This window comes from Panthera pardus, unplaced genomic scaffold (genome assembly GCF_024362965.1).
Source record: "Panthera pardus isolate Hobbes unplaced genomic scaffold, ASM2436296v1 HiC_scaffold_13, whole genome shotgun sequence".
NCBI lineage: Eukaryota > Metazoa > Chordata > Mammalia > Carnivora > Felidae > Panthera > Panthera pardus.
In genome coordinates this window covers 68,707,396-68,723,343 of record NW_026526688.1, presented here as the reverse complement: position 1 = coordinate 68,723,343, position 15,948 = coordinate 68,707,396, and the positions used below count along the sequence as shown (strand labels likewise).

The following is a 15,948-nucleotide window of genomic DNA, read 5'->3' as shown; positions in this document are numbered from 1 at the left end:
ATGCAGTGGTGTTTCTGTTCAGACTGTCCTGTATAGACCATGTGCTCAGGATGGCAAGGATAACTTACTGTGGTTAAGCCTTACCAGGTTGGCAGCGTGTGTCTGGGTCAAATACATGGAGGCTTTTGCAGTCAAACATCATACACCCACAAAAGCACAGATTCCTCAAGATGTTATCACTTTGAGAGAAATTCTTAGCTATGAAAATTTGTTTATAAAAGTAATTGGGCTATAAGCATATCATGTAATGAGGTTATTTACTTTATAAAATTTAGTACAGAATTCTAACCAGTGAGTTCTTCCATATGAACATACTTGGGAGAATATATATATAATAAGTAAACTATAATGGTAGTGTTAGGTATGACACTGTCAAAAATAAGTTAGTTTTTTTTTGTTTGTTTGTTTTCATTCAATTTGAAAAATATGTGACCTAAGGTAATGGAGAACCTTGACTGGAAAATGACAGAGGGAATGAAAAGGAAGAGAGAGGCATCAGTAAGGTAGATTCTATAGGTCACAATGATAATTTCATTTAGTCATTGTACTATGTTACATTCTTTTGATGGAAGAAACTAAGGTATACAGTAGTTAATTAATTTGTTCAAAGTTGCCTGACTTAGGAGGAGGTTGAATAGATGATTACTCCATATGTGTCTGACATGAGGCTTATATCTTTTGAGCCTGACAGGAGGCTGGGAGAATGTTCTTACAAATTATTAATTTTTGTCAGGTTTCTCCAGTAGATACAAAGCAAATTTTTGTAGACCCATTCCTGTAAAACATAGTCATATCAACATTAAAACATGTCTCCATGTGTTTTAATGAGAAATATAATTAGATCTATCAGTTTATTAAATTATCTTATGACACTTTGGGGGAAACTCTCTTGCCTTTATGTTTATGAACAAAAGAAATTGTATATTGTGCAAACATCTTTCTCTTTGTGGAATACTGATGGATGATGTAATCAAGAATAAGTATTGAATCTAGTGTATCATAAGGCAGTATAAGGGAAGTAAAAATTACTTTTTTAAAAAAGTTTATTTACTTAGCACAAGTGAGTGAGCAAGCATGAGCAGGGAAGGGGCAGAGAGAGAGATAGGGAGAGAGAGAATCCCAAGCAGGCTCTGTGCTGTCAGCAGGGAGTCTGATGCAGGGCTCAATCTCATGAACTGTGAGATTATGACCTGAGCCAAACCCAAGAGTTGGACGCCTAGCTGGCTGAGCCATCCAGGCACTGTGCAAAAATTATTATTTTTTAATTAAAAAAATTTTTAATGTTCATTTAGTTTTGAGAGAGAGACAGAGACAGAGTATAAGCAGGGGGGAGAGGCAGAGAGAGAAGGACACAGAATCCAAAGTGGGCTCCAGGCTGTAAGCTGTCAGCACAGAGCCTGACGTAAGGCTCAAACCCATGAACTGTGAGATAATGACCTGAGCTGAAGTCGGACGCTTAACTGAGCCACCCAGGTGTCCCTGCAAAAATTATTTCTGATGAATAATATTCAGGAGTCCAAATGTTTCCCTTATCTGGAGTTCTTAAAGAAATATTATGATTGAGAGATGTAAAAGTCAAAACCATATTATACAGTGTCCTTTAAAATAAACTATAAATAATATTCCTGCTTATTCAAGCTGTATGTAGAAACAGGTCAGAGAGTGTCAGGACTAGTAGTAACTGAAAAGATAAGTGGTAAAAGAAATACAGGGTGTGTGTGTGTGTGTGTGTGTGTACGTGTGTGTGTACGTACATGTGTACAGACACAGAGAATAGGAATTGCTTTTAAAGCACAACTTGAATTCTAAAGTGGATAAGGGAATAGTGTTTGTGGCTGGATGATTTTGACCACGAAAGCCCTCTCAGGTAGTAGCTCAGTAACCCACTGGTATCTAGTCTTAGATTTCAGCTACAGGAATTCTGGAGCTGGAAAGGACCTGTTTCTTACACAGCATCTGCATGTGGTAATTATAGCTAACACACTTCTGTAGTGATTTCTGTGTGCCAGACCCTAACCTAAATGCTTTGTGCCCAGCCATTCATTTACTCCTCACAACACAGGTTTCCAATAAGTGATGAATGAGTAGAAAATATAGGAGACTGTATTTTCATTAACATCTCTGAGAAAAATAGTCAGTGTGTCCAGTTAGCACACCAACTCTTCCTTGCAGAGCTCGAAAACATGAGCATGAAGAGTACTTACAAAACTTCAGTGATGATAGGAGGAAAACAGTATTCATTTGGGTAAATTCTTAGTAATACATCTCAATGTAGAGTTAGTTTTTAGTGACTGAGTATATTTAATTTACCTTCAAAGCGTTACTCAAAGTAAACTGCCAGGGAAGATTGCACAGATCCCAACAATCACCCCGATCCTTGTGTAACGATTTCTTGAAATAAAGTGATTCTAAGGTTAGTTGGGAAATTTTTCAGTTATAAAATTTCAAATGTTGGTGGCAGTATTTTTTTGTTTTTAGTTTTTCATTCTTTTTTAACTATTGGATTTCTCAGCAAACCTAGGCTAATAATCATTATGAAATAGGAAACTCTTACATTTCCATTACTTGTCCAGTGATACACCCGCTCTTCCTGGTAGAGCTTGAAAACATGAACATAAAGAAGTGTTTAGTAGGGAGGAAAGGGAAGAAGGCAGCCATCTTAGCCTCTCCTACGTTACAACCACTTCTACCATTTCAACAAAGTATTTACTTATTCGTGTCAGACCCTTCAAGGCACTCAAACTCATTGCATTTATGTTCAAAACAGTTCATTTATTAACTGGTAAAATTAGAAGTCATTATATCAATGCCAATCATTAGACTGATTAATAAATCAAAGGCTATCATCAAATGCCTGTTCATATATGAGACTTATGTCTTTTGTATAGTACTTATTTACAGCTAATTGTTGTGACATCCCTGTTTCTCCCCAAAAGAGAAACAAGTTACTTTGTAATTGATACCCAGATTTTATTAAACTATGATTTTGCTTATGCTCACTTTATTTAAGTATCTGATTTTAATATTACCCTATGTTTCTTATGTAGTTAATAGTGTTTGTGATTAAACTATGATTCAGTCATTTTGCCTAACAGTAGTTTATTGCAGTTGTGCCCCACAACTATTCCTATTTTTAGGAATATATGTTGCTTTGATTCAGGAAAAATTTGAGGAGTAATATATTCCTATATCAAATATTAAAAATTTCAAATATAAAAATAATTTGAGGCTTCTTTAAATTTTAAATAAATTGTGAAATATATTGGTATTAAGATCAAAATGTATAAAATGCATTTATTTCCCCTTTAATTTAATTAATATCTAATATTATTCAGGTGATTGCTGTATATAGTCCCAACTTCAAAAATTTCTCTTATTTTATACAGTTTCTGTTATAAATGGTGGCTAGAGTCACAAGATAATTCACAGCCCCATTTTAATCTGAAATTTAATTAAAAATGACACTGATAATAATTTAAATAGGCACCGGGTCAAACCTAGAAAGGTTTGGAGTAAATGAATCTTGTCTTTGGCATGTCATACCCCTTTTATTGGTGTATTTTACTCATACTATGGGTTACTGTCTCCCTAGGGATTCTGTGCTACCCTTGTTGACCTCAAGTTTAAACGTGGCTCCGTGTAACAGTGTTTGTCCCCTGACTCCCAGCCCATGTGGTTCATTTGCCTCTTAAAGACCCATTTCCCCCAGCCATGGGCTCAGGTCTCTATTCTTTTAGGGTGTTGTGGCCAGCTGGGTCACGTCAGTGCAGTTCAGACTCTCTGTCTATGGGATCAACTTCCACATCTTCTCCCATTCTGTAACTGGCCGAGGTGTACCATCAGTGAAATTTAATCATGATACTATTCTCCCAATCTGTGGGAAAAAATTTAAAGCCTTCCTAAGTATGGCATCTGTTCTAATATAAAGAAATGTTCAGTTAATAGTAAATTGTGTATGCATTTACTCTGAGTTTAACATAACATTATTTCATGCCGTTCTGCAAAAAATACAGGTTGAGGGAGGGAGATAAAAGCCGTGTTTAAAAAATATGTTTGATTCATTTTTCTATTATGGGTAACCCCTATTTCAATGACATTTTGGGTAGTAGAAGTTAGTTACGTTTAGAATTGGGAATGCCATATTCACCTCCATATTCCTTGGGCCTAATAGTATGACATAACACATACTCAATAAGTATTTATATATAGAATAGAATTGAATCCTTCAGAGTGAAAATATTTCTTTTTTTGCTTTTTAAACAGTCTTTATGGTCCTTAGCCTAGCATAGCCATCTAATTCTGGTATCTGCTGTTGTCAGCTAGCATAGGTGAATAGATCGTGGTACATAGAGGCTGGATCCATGTGTGTTCTATTAGATGGAGAGCTCTGTAGCTCCTAATGCTTTCCATACAATGAATTCTCAGCAAAGATGACCATGAGCTCATGCATACTGAAGAGAAGAGAGGCCTTTGAGGCTTGAATAAATAAGTGTCTAGTGAATAAAAATTCATTAATGATGTCTTCATTTGACATATTTAAGTTAATTTTAAAAATCACCCTATGTGGTACATGTCAACCTGAGTCACATCTATAAAAGATAATCAATAGAAATCAGTTTACTGTTCTGTAATTATATGTATCAATTTATTATGCCTTTTAAAATCAGTGAGCCATTGAGTACTGTTTCCCCAGTTGCCTTCTGCAGTGAGTGACTGATATAATGGAACTGTAGCTGGGATGATGAAGAGTATTTATCCTGGTTTTGGGCACATTATTTTAATATGTGATATCTATCACTTAGCAACATGCAAAATCATAGTCATTAGTACATCTCGGGAGATTTCTGTCTCCAAATTGTTCCTGTAGAAGTCCTGCAAATATTTCACTGTTCTACCTTGTGAATAAATATATATAAACTCTCAATTTAGAGTTACCCACCTATCTATTCCTTGTAGAGGAATTGTTATTCTCCTAAATTTTATCTAATATTTCAGAGCATCTTCAATCATCAGGTTTTTAAATAACAACACTTAGTGAGATATGTCATGTTTGCAATGATCTCACCCATTTAAATACATCTCACTTCTCTGAGCTCCTCCAACATACATGTTTTTTGTCCATTTATTTGCCATCTAATCTTATGCCTCCTAATACATTTATCTTTAAGTCTTTTTTTAATATCTTGACCAAGTCAAAATATTCTGCACAGCCTGTATTTAATATTATTAAATATCATAACCTGTTTATTAAGTCAGATCTGAATGATAGTGGGATATAAGTACATTTTGCCTCTTTGTTTGGAACTTTGAGGTATTACAATTCATTGGTTATTGCCATACAAATGAATCACCTCCCTTAGGAAACTTATTCTAATCTATGGAATGGCATCTTGTTTTTGGAAAGGGGAGAAGGGATGAGAATCAAAGGAGAGAAAGGAATGTTGCTAAGATAAACTCTTAAGTTGTATTTTAACATTCTTCATTTTTATTCAACAGCTAAATAGGATTAATATGTAGAAAGGAAAGAATGTTACGAATATTGCATTATATAAGCATATATTTTGAAATGTCACGTGTATTACTGGCCAATCGTATAATAAGTGGGATATTATAAATAATACCCCTTTTTAATTCAAAAGAACTGATAATAACTTACAAGAGTGTAAGATTCTTAAGGGCAGTGTTTTCTTAGTGTCTCATTCTTAGCACATAGTAGGAGGAAAAAGGCTCGGCAAATGTTTGTTGAATGGGCAAATGAATGGATGTTTTCTTTCTCAATACCTTTTCTCTGTTATATGGGAGAGTGAGGGAAGCACTTGAGGGATGCTTAGTGAATCTGTTCAACAGAAGCTATTTCATTTAGGGTTTAAACTGAACAGATAGAAAATTGATATTTAAGTGTATGTGTGTAGATTGGTAAATGTTGTCCATAGCTTTCTCAACTCTAAGTTCTTTGAAGGCATCCTATTCTGTTTTTTCATAGAGCCTAGCACAGTTATTTATATAGGAAAACATTTTGTCAATTCTAAGATGCTGGTTTTTTTTTTTTTTACTTGTAAATATTATTTAGGCATATAAGAACCTCAAATCTGTTTTCTTGTTTAAGCTATTTCTTGCTACAAAGTTGTGTTTATAGTGGCTACCAAATAGTAGTAGATTAATTTGCTCAATAGTATATAATTTGAAAGTTGTCATTGAATTAAATGCTCATCCAAGTTAATCTTAACTGCCAAATCTACCTCTTTAAGCATTGAATTTAGTATTAGCGTTCATTGAATGTCCGTAAACTTTAAAAACGTATTTTGTGATTTTTGATAAATAGGGACAATATTTAATATTTTGTGAACTTGAAAAATGAAGGATCTTCCCTAGTACTTTTGGGTAAATGGTATGGAGTAGTGTTTAATAAAATGTTTCAATGTCTTCTTAAGCGTTCTTGATTCAAATTGTAATCCTGTTTCTCCTGCTCCTTCCATAGCTTCCTGCAGATTTCACAAAACTACACCTTACTGATAGTCTCCACCCACAGGTGACGCACGTTTCTTCTAGCCATTCAGGATGTAGTATCACTAGTGATTCTGGAAGCAGCAGTCTTTCTGATATCTATCAGGTAAGAAGGTCTTTTTCTTGTCATTTGTTTCATTTTTATGTATTCCAAGGAGTTTTGATTCTTAATTGATAGGATCTATAAAGTAAATATATGTGTGTTATATCATGTGTACTTTTAGGTACATATGTTAATGTTAATGTTTGTGCTTCACAGAGACATATAGTATGTCTGTTTGGGGGAAATAGAACTACTGTCTAACTGTATTTGCCTCTGCTATTACCAGTTATCAGGATTTTAAATGGAGTGGTTACATTGGAGATGTTTCTCTGGACTTCAAGTATTTTATAAATTTCACTATAGACATATTAGGTTTAGGACTCTTTCTTGACTAAAACTCTGGGGGAAAACTGCAGAATTATACTACATAGTAAGTTTTTCTTATTAAAGTCTTCAGTATGACGAGGAAGAGATTATTATTATTGGATCATTAGATTCTTTTTGTTGCATTTTTAAATTAGGTATAGGTTTAGTTATGTGTTTAAAATAAATTCTTATGATACTGATGGATAGAAAAGAAACCAGAACCATGGAATTCCAAAGGTGTTTTAAAAGCAAAATAATTTTAATTGTTGAGGAATAGTTCATTGGCTTAGAATATGCAAATTTTGGAAAAGTGGCTAAAATATGCAAAAAAAGGCACGCCCATCTGTGGGGAGATCTTTAAATACATACTACTAATATGTACTTTTAGATGGTTTCAAACAACAACATAGTATTCAGTTTCCAAAGTATAATTCTTGACTTCATAGGAATTGTGATATGAGATGACCATAGAGGTACCTTTCTTCAGAAACATTATAGTGTTTCAAGATCATTGAAATATTCAGGCAGTGCTAAGTTTCTATTTAAAAAAAAATACTAACAATAATTAAACAATTAGAATACTATCAGGGTAAAACATATTTAAGTTCTAAATTTAGTAGATCTTAGAAAATTAATTTTATTTCAAGGAAGTAATAGGTACACACTTTTCTATAATTCAAGGGTATTGTAGAGAGCTTACTAATAATAGCCACAAATGCAATTATTTGCAGATTCTTGGCTGAATAAAAATTTATTATTTTGCAATTAGAAATATTATCTGGCTCTTTAAGATAATTTCGATACAATATCAAATGCAAAGATAGATACTTTGCATTGTTAACTTATAATACAATTTTTAGGAAGGAATCACATTTTCAGATGTTAGAGGAGGAGAAGGTGCTAGATATGGGTAAATTTGCTCTCCTTCCTCCGCCTGCCAGTACTACCAATTTTTAGAAGTTGATTTTTTTTTAATGTTTACTCGAGTATCCCTTATTCTAAGGCAATGAATGGTATTCCTAAAAGCTGTGCTTTGTAGTAACTGGAATATCATGATGGAGCCCCTGTCTTCTAAACTGTGGGGTGATTATACTCGTTAAAGATCTGCAGTGGAAACACAGCTTGAGGTGGTAGCAGTTACCATTGCTGTCAACTCTATACAAACCTAAGTGGAACTCCTAGAAGGCAAATTTATAGTAAGAATGAAGTAAGTGGTTCATAGAATTTATTGAGGCATATTCTGACTGGAATTCTGGCTTTACGTGTTTAACCCTTGAGTAGGCTAGGATAAGTTCATGAGGAAATTCTTGACGGTACAGAATCTGAGAATCCAGACTGTGGGCGAGAACTCCAGATTGCTCTGACATGGTCTGCCTGCAGTCTGACTTTATCTAGGGGTATAGATGAAATAGAGGGTCTCTGTGTACTTTGATTGATTTTAGTTGAGTTTCAAGGCTATCCACTTCAAATTTGATAGCAGACATGTAGCCTGTTAAGTTTATATCCTTCAAAAGGAAGAATCCAAAGGTGTACCTAAGGTTTTGTTATTAGCTATATTAAACTTAACATTTAATAGAGATCCCCAAATAGACCATTTCCATTATCTTTAAATCAGAAATTCTTAAGGTGAGAAGAAATCTGACAGATGCACTTGGTTCAGTGACCAGTCTTATATTTGAGTTCTCTACTGCTTTTCTGTCAGTGAAGCAAACAGTTTATTCTGGAACATTTCCAGGGATGGACAACTATCTCCCATGGCAGTCCATTTAATCTCTGTATAATTCTGACTTAGGAGAAGTTTCTCCTAAGTCAGAAAGTTGTCATGTTCAAGTGAGTATAAATGCTTACAAGATGGACACAGGTTGAAATTGAATGCTGTATGCCAGAGAGAAAAAGGTAGAATAATTTTTCTAACAGGATAGGAGGAGAGGAATTCAAAAGCAAAGTGGAATAACTAGCTTTACGAAGAGAAGCCTTCCTCTGTTTCTACAGGTACATATTATTGTGGTGGGTTTGGATTGGGGAGTTTGAGAGTTGAGGGCATTTCTCTGATGACTTCAGTTTTTCCCTCTGAAGAAGTTGAGTTCATTTGTTGAGAGTGGGAGAGTTAGCTGGTCGAGAGTTTTAAGGAGAGAGAAGTTTTGAAATAGATGCTTCAGAGAGTAGGAGAGCAAATTGACTAGAGTAATGGAAGCTCAGTTGAGAGGGTGCCCTCAAATGCAGAGTGACTTCCCTCTGCCCTATTAAGTATTTTTTTTTTCTACAGCAAGCACAAAGAAAGCAGAGATTTGGCTGCACCCAGGCCTGGAGTTTTGTTAAATGAGTGTATCACAAAGACGGATGGAGCAACATGCCAACCTCTTTTAACTGCTGAGCTTTGTTTTTGCATGCCTTCTGCCTGGAATGTTTTCTCCTAGCTTGATCCTTTTCTGCTTCGTTTTCAAGTACCATCTTCTCAGAGAGTTCTTTGCTTATTACTGTCTGAAAAGTAGGTCTTGCATTTTGGTTCCTTTCCTGGCTATTCCTTTTATTTAGACTTTTTTCCCCAAATGATTATTGCTTTCTCTGTTCTGTCTGCTTACTAAAATGACAGTTTCAAGAAGATAGGGAATTTCTGTCTTGTCTCCATTTGCTCTCTAGAACCAGGAAACTGTGGGCATTCAGTAAAGATATGCCAAATGAATGTGATTGAAATATTGGACTAGGTTTTATAAGCTGAAGGTGGGAAAACTAGACATAGAAGGTAGTAGAGTCTTGAAGACTAAAGATCATGCTTGAGTTGAAAAACGGTTATCTTTGAAACAGATGGAAGCAATTGAAAAGTAGGAGTTTTTTGGCAGTAGAAAACAGAATGCCTAAGTTGGGGATATGAGACAGTGCAATTCTAGCCATAAGATCTTGGCTACATAGTGTGATTATCAGAGCAGTGGTTTGGTGGACTGGAAATAGTTGTTCAAAAATAGATCAATAGAACAGAGAGTTCAAGTAAAATGGAATTCATGTGGAAGGATGTAATAAGCAACAGGAATCCTCACACATCAGTGAAGAATGTGATGGATTATTCAATAAATGATCTTTGGGGTGGGCTGGGTCACTTTATAGCCTCACTCTATATCATTATTAAGACTAAATTCCATATCAACCAAAGAGTTAGCAAACTCTTACAGTATAACAATCAAAATAATTCAATAGTTAAAAGATCACTTGAGAGACAAAGATTTAAAGTCAGACCATAACTCATGTAGGCAAATTAATAAGAAAAATACTTGGCTCACCATAAAACAATATTCAAAGGGCAAGAGGAGGTAATTTGCAAAAGAGTACATGCAGATACCTGTACCTTAAGTAAAATCTTTAAAACCTATTAGTAATTGAGTGTATGAGGATTAAATATACTATTTTCCTGTCAAATTAGCACAGGCTTTCTTACTTATAATAAATGTTTACAGATGGACATTCTTACACCTGTTAAAATTATAATTTTTGAAGGGGCACCGGGTGGCTTAGTCAGTTGAGCATCCGACTTCAGCTCGGGTCATGATCTCACAGCTCGTGAGTTCGAGCCCCGTGTCCAGCGCTGTTCTGACAGCTTGGAGCCTGGAGCCCGCTTCAAATTCTGTGTCTCCCTCTCTCTTCCCCTAACCCACTCACATACTGTCTCTGTCTCTCTCAAAAATAAACATTAAAAAAATTTTTTTTTTAAATTATAATTTTTGGAAAGAAACCTAACAATTTATACTAAATGCTGTAAAACTGTTCCTGTCTTTTAGGCATAAATGTATTTTAAAGTCTATATTGAAATTAAATAAATTGATGTGTGAAATTAGGAGCAGCATAAATTATAATACACGGGCTAGACTTAGTGCAAGCATTATACTTATTTCCAAATATTTTCATACTTTCTACATATACAGTGAAAACTTGGATTGTGAGTAACTTGTGCAAGTGTTGTACAAGACAAGCAAACATTTCTAATAAATTTTAACTTGATAAATGAGCGATGTATTGCAATATGAGTAGTACGTGATGTCGAATGTCACATGATCACAACTGGGCCAATGGTTCTTGAAAGTCGCTTTGATATATATGAGTGCTTTGGGTTACAAGCATGTTTCCAGAATATGAATTATGTTCGCAAACCAAGGTTTTACTGGTTTTCTAGATAGTTCCTACTTACTTGTCTTGGTTAAATTATCATCAGCATTAGCATTCAATATAGCCTTCTACTAGCCTAAATTTATATCGGGGTCTGACTTAGGTGCTATGTGTATGTACGTTTGAATTCTGCACGAAATTTATTTACATCAAGAATGATTACTAAGCAACCCTTTTAAAAATGGGATATGCCTGTATACTTCATAAGCAAAAACTTTTTTTTCGTAAATGGTTTTTAAGTACTCGATAAAACATGTAGAAGTTATTTTTATTTTAGTTAAATTAACACTTCACTGGAGCCTTCATGGCATTTGATATTTCCTCAAGTTTGTCATTTTCTTGATATCCTTTATATAATATATGAAATCGCTTTTGATTTCAGTAAATCACAGAGCTTTTGGCATTGATCTGAGACTATTACTAGTTTTTTTGAGAATATTACTATTTAACTATAATGTACATCCAAATCTATATTAGGCTATACATGTGGAAAGTAAATTAATTTAGGACAGGAGTTATTTGCCTGACTGAATTATGTAAGCCTTTCTTCTTGTTCCTGAGACAAATATAATCAGATACTTTTAAACTATAAAGTGCCTGTGTGCCTATCTTTATCTAGAATAAAAGGGTTTAAAGACTAGCATTAATCTTGTAATACGGTTTGGAGGAAGCTATAAAGTAGCAAATGTTTTGTTTATGTGTATATACAAATATATTTATTTAAAATTTTATGTGTTGTGACTTAGCAAAGCAGAAAACATTTCATTGCTTTGTTATATTTTAACTGTATTTTTGGTAGAGTTGACACGGTGTTACATTGGTTTCAGGTGGATAACATAGCGATTGGACAAATCAATAAGTTGTGCTATGCACACCACTAGCATAACTACCATCTTTCACTCTATAAAGTTATTATAGTACTATTGACTGTATTCCCTATGATGTAGCTTATTCTCATAACCCATTCATTTCGTAACTGGAAGCCTCCCCTTCACCCATTTTTCCCCATTCCTCCCACCACCCTTTCCGCTGGCAGCCGCTAGTTTGTTCTCTGGTTTTATAGGTCTGTTTCTACTTTTGGTTTGTTTATTCAATGTTTTTGTTTGTTTTTTTAGATCCACATATAAGTGAAATGATGCGGTATTTGTCTTTCTCTGACTTACTTCACTTAGGTCTGGGTCCTTTCACTTAACCCTCTAGGTCCACCCACGTTGTTGCAAATGGCAAGATCTCATTCCTTTTTATGACTGAATAATAATCTTGTGTGCGTGTGCATGCGTGTGTGTGTACACCACATCTTTATCCACTTATCTATCGATATACACTTGGATTGCTTCCATATCTTGGCTGTTGTAAATAGTGCTGCAATAAACATGGGGTACATATCCCGTTAGATTAATGTTTTCATTTTTCTTTGGGTAAATACCCAGTAGAATTATTGCATCATATAGTATTTCTATTTTTAATTTGTTAAGAAACCTCTATCCTGTTTTGCACAGTGGCTGTACCAATTTACATTCTCACCAACAGTGCATAAGCGTTCCTTTTTCTCCACATCCTTGTCAGCACTTGTGGTTTTGTTTTGTTTTGTTTTGTTTTGTTTTGTTTTGTTTTGTTGTTGTCTTTGTGATTCTAGCTATTCTGACAGGTATAAGGTGATATTTCATTGTGGTTTTTATTTGCATTTCCCTGATGATTAATGATTTAGTGATTTTCTTTATGAAGATAGTCTATTGAGAAAACTGGGCAAAGTATTATAGTGCAAATCATTTAGTAGTTTGTATTCGTCAGACCTGAGTTTAAGACCTAACACAATTACTAGGTTTGGTTTTGTTTGCATTGAACAGTTTATTTGATTTTCCTAGTGTTTTCTCATCTGAAAAGCAGGGGTAATAATCCTAATTTGCTGAATTGATGTGAAGATTTTTATGTGTATGGTAGTCATTCAGTATAGGATCACTATTCTTATAATTGTTGTATGAGCTATTTAGCCAGAATTAAATGGTTGCAATTAGTCTGAGTGACAGTTTTTTTTACAGTAAGTAAGGGGTTGCATTATTTAACAGAGCTTTGGTTTTTTGACAAATTCTGCCGGTACAAATTGTGCGTAAGCTTCACTGGTGAGATGGGGAGAGGTAAAGATACACAAATGCTGATATAAAAAAATGTGTTCCCTTGAGGAAGGGACTGTCTTTTGATGTGGCCTGTAATTGGCATTCTTTTCTTTCCCCTTATTCGATCCAAGAACAGTGGTATGAGTGGGAGGATATAACTCTACAGATAACACTGGGGTCATAGAGGTTAAGTAATTTTGCTAAAGTCACATAATAAATGGTAGAGCTGAGATCTGAATTACTAAACCCTGAGTTTGTTTATTTAGCAAATGTAAATTCAGTAACTACTGGGTTCTAGGCACTCCTCCTAAGTTTAGTACACTTCTCCTGTAGACCAGTTGGTGTTTGTTCAGTAAACATTTCACTCCAGTCTCCAAAAGTTTTATTGTTCATGAAGCAGTAGTATTATGGCATTAGTAGACTCCTTAAAAAATTGTTATCAAGTTCTATTTAAAATTTATTATTAAAAGAAATTCTGGAAGGGCACCTGCCTGGCTCAGTCAGTAGAGCCTCCAACTCTTGATCTCAGCGTTGTGAGTTCAAGCCCATGTTGGGCCTACAGCTCACTAAAAAATAATAATAATAATAATAATAATAATAATAATAATAATAAAATAAATAAATAAATAAATAAATAAAGGAATTCTGTAGTGTTTTAAAATATAATGGATATTTATTTAGAAAAATAATCTAAGTTACTGGTTTAGTGAGGGTTATTTCATGAATGATTTAAGAATGGAATACACATAACAGAGATAGAAAACAACTAATGATCGTTAACACAAATGGGGTGGAAGGTTCAGTTGTGGAGAGATTAATCCAATTCAGATTTAAAAGGCTTTTTGTTCTGGGACACCTGGCTGGCTTAGTCAATTGAGCATGGGTTCTTGAGTTCAAGCCCCATGTTGGGCTTAGAGCTTACTTTATTAAAAAAAAAAAAAAAAAGAAGAAGGAGTCTTTTTGTTTTATTTAGCACTTACATATAATTCATTTAAATGACAGTAATGATTTCTTTGGCATGTTACAAAATATATTTTGTATCTCTTACTGTATTTTAGATGTTTAAAATTTAAAGAAACACTATAAGCTATATAACTATATTATTTAGAAGTTTTTTATTTTTATTTTTTATTTCTGTCTCTAGTAGTCCCTTCTTCAATTTCAGCTAATATTAAAGAATGTACATACAGAGGGCTGATTGTATATTTGAAAATATAAGATGATGAATAATAATCTTCAATGTTAAGGTGAAACTGGGGTGAAAATGTAAACATAGCAAACATTAGCAAATTGTCACATTTCTAGACTTCAGAAATAAGGCTGTGATAATAACAGTATTGGCCTAATTTCTCTGATCACAGGCTTGGCATAATACATCATGTCAAGTTCTACTTCCGTTTCATTCTAGAATCTAGAGACAATTCTGTGAATTCTGAATTTAAATTAGGAGATGTGTTTCTGAGTGTGCCACAGTTAATTCAGTTAGGCAGATAATTCCTGTCCTAAATTAATTTCCCTTCCACATGGATAGCCTAATATAGATGTAGATGTATATTATAGCTAAGTAGTAATAGTCTCAAAAAAACCCCCCAAAAACTAGTAATAGTCTCAGAACGATGCCAAAAGCTCTATGATTTACTGAAATCAAAAGTGATGACATATATTGTATTCTGAACACAGTTCTTAAGAGATTATTTTCATTTTTTAAAGGATATCAAGAAAATGAACAAACTGAGGAAATATCAAATGCCACGAAGGCTCCAGTGAAGTGTTAATTTAACTAAAAGTAAAATAACTGCTACATATGTTTTATCGACTACTTGAAAACCGCAAGCCTACAAGGCCTTACTGCTCTCCCACTGCTCTGCTGATAATGGTCTTAACCCAAGCAGTAGTATTTACTAAGGCCATTATTTAAAGAGCTTTTGTAGATATTAGGTTTTCCATTTTTAATTATTCTGTCTTCATTAAGTATTCTTTATTATTTTCCCCTTAATTTTTTTCTTTAGAATGTATGTATTTTAGTTTAGGAAATTGTACCTAAAGAACTAAAAATGTCATTAAAATTATTTTGTTAAACTTATAAAATATTAATACCTGTTTGTATTGCTTCAAAGGTAGGATTAAATGTTATGTTCTGCAGTATAAACCAAGACTTGAGAAAGGTAAAACTTTGATAAGAATGATAAAATTTTTCTTTAAATACCCAGTTAATGGGGCGCCTGGGTGGCTCAGTCGGCTAAGCGTCCGACTTCAGCTCAGGTCATGATCTCACGGTCCGTGAGTTCGAGCCCCGCGTCGGGCTCTGTGCTGACAGCTCAGAGCCTGGAGCCTTTTTCGGATTCTGTGTCTCCCTCTCTCTCTGACCCTCCCCTGTTAATTCTCTGTCTCTCTCTGTCTCAAAAATAAATAAACGTTAAAAAAAAATTAAAAAAAATAAAATTAAAAAAAAAAAATAAATAAATACCCAGTTAAATTAAAAAAAAAAGTATAGATCCCTATATAAGCCACATTCATATGTAATATCTGTTGTAAAGAGATAGATTAGGTTGTGGTTAAGACTGTAGAGACAGAATTCCTAGGTTCTAATCTTTTTTTTTTTTTTAATGTTTATTTATTTTTGAGAGAGAGAGAGCGCTGTGCAAGCAGGGGAAGGGCAGAGAGACAGGGAGACGGAGGATACAAAGTGGGCTCTGCCTGTCAGCGCAGAGCCAGATGCAGGGCTCGAGCTCACGAACCATGAGATCACTCCCTGAGCCGAAGTCA

General features: G+C 34.3%; 1 protein-coding gene across 13 annotated transcripts in view; it reads left to right on the top strand.

Annotated features, from left to right (window-relative positions):
• The window catches only part of RAPGEF2 (Rap guanine nucleotide exchange factor 2), a 252,907-nt gene that overhangs the window by 193,954 nt on the left and 43,005 nt on the right, over positions 1-15,948 (top strand). For all 13 annotated transcript variants that reach the window (XM_053901165.1, XM_053901161.1, XM_053901162.1 and 10 more), the window contains one exon: positions 6,479-6,610. In XM_053901165.1, coding sequence (XP_053757140.1) covers positions 6,479-6,610 — 132 coding nt within the window. The remainder of the gene's footprint in view (positions 1-6,478; positions 6,611-15,948) is intronic.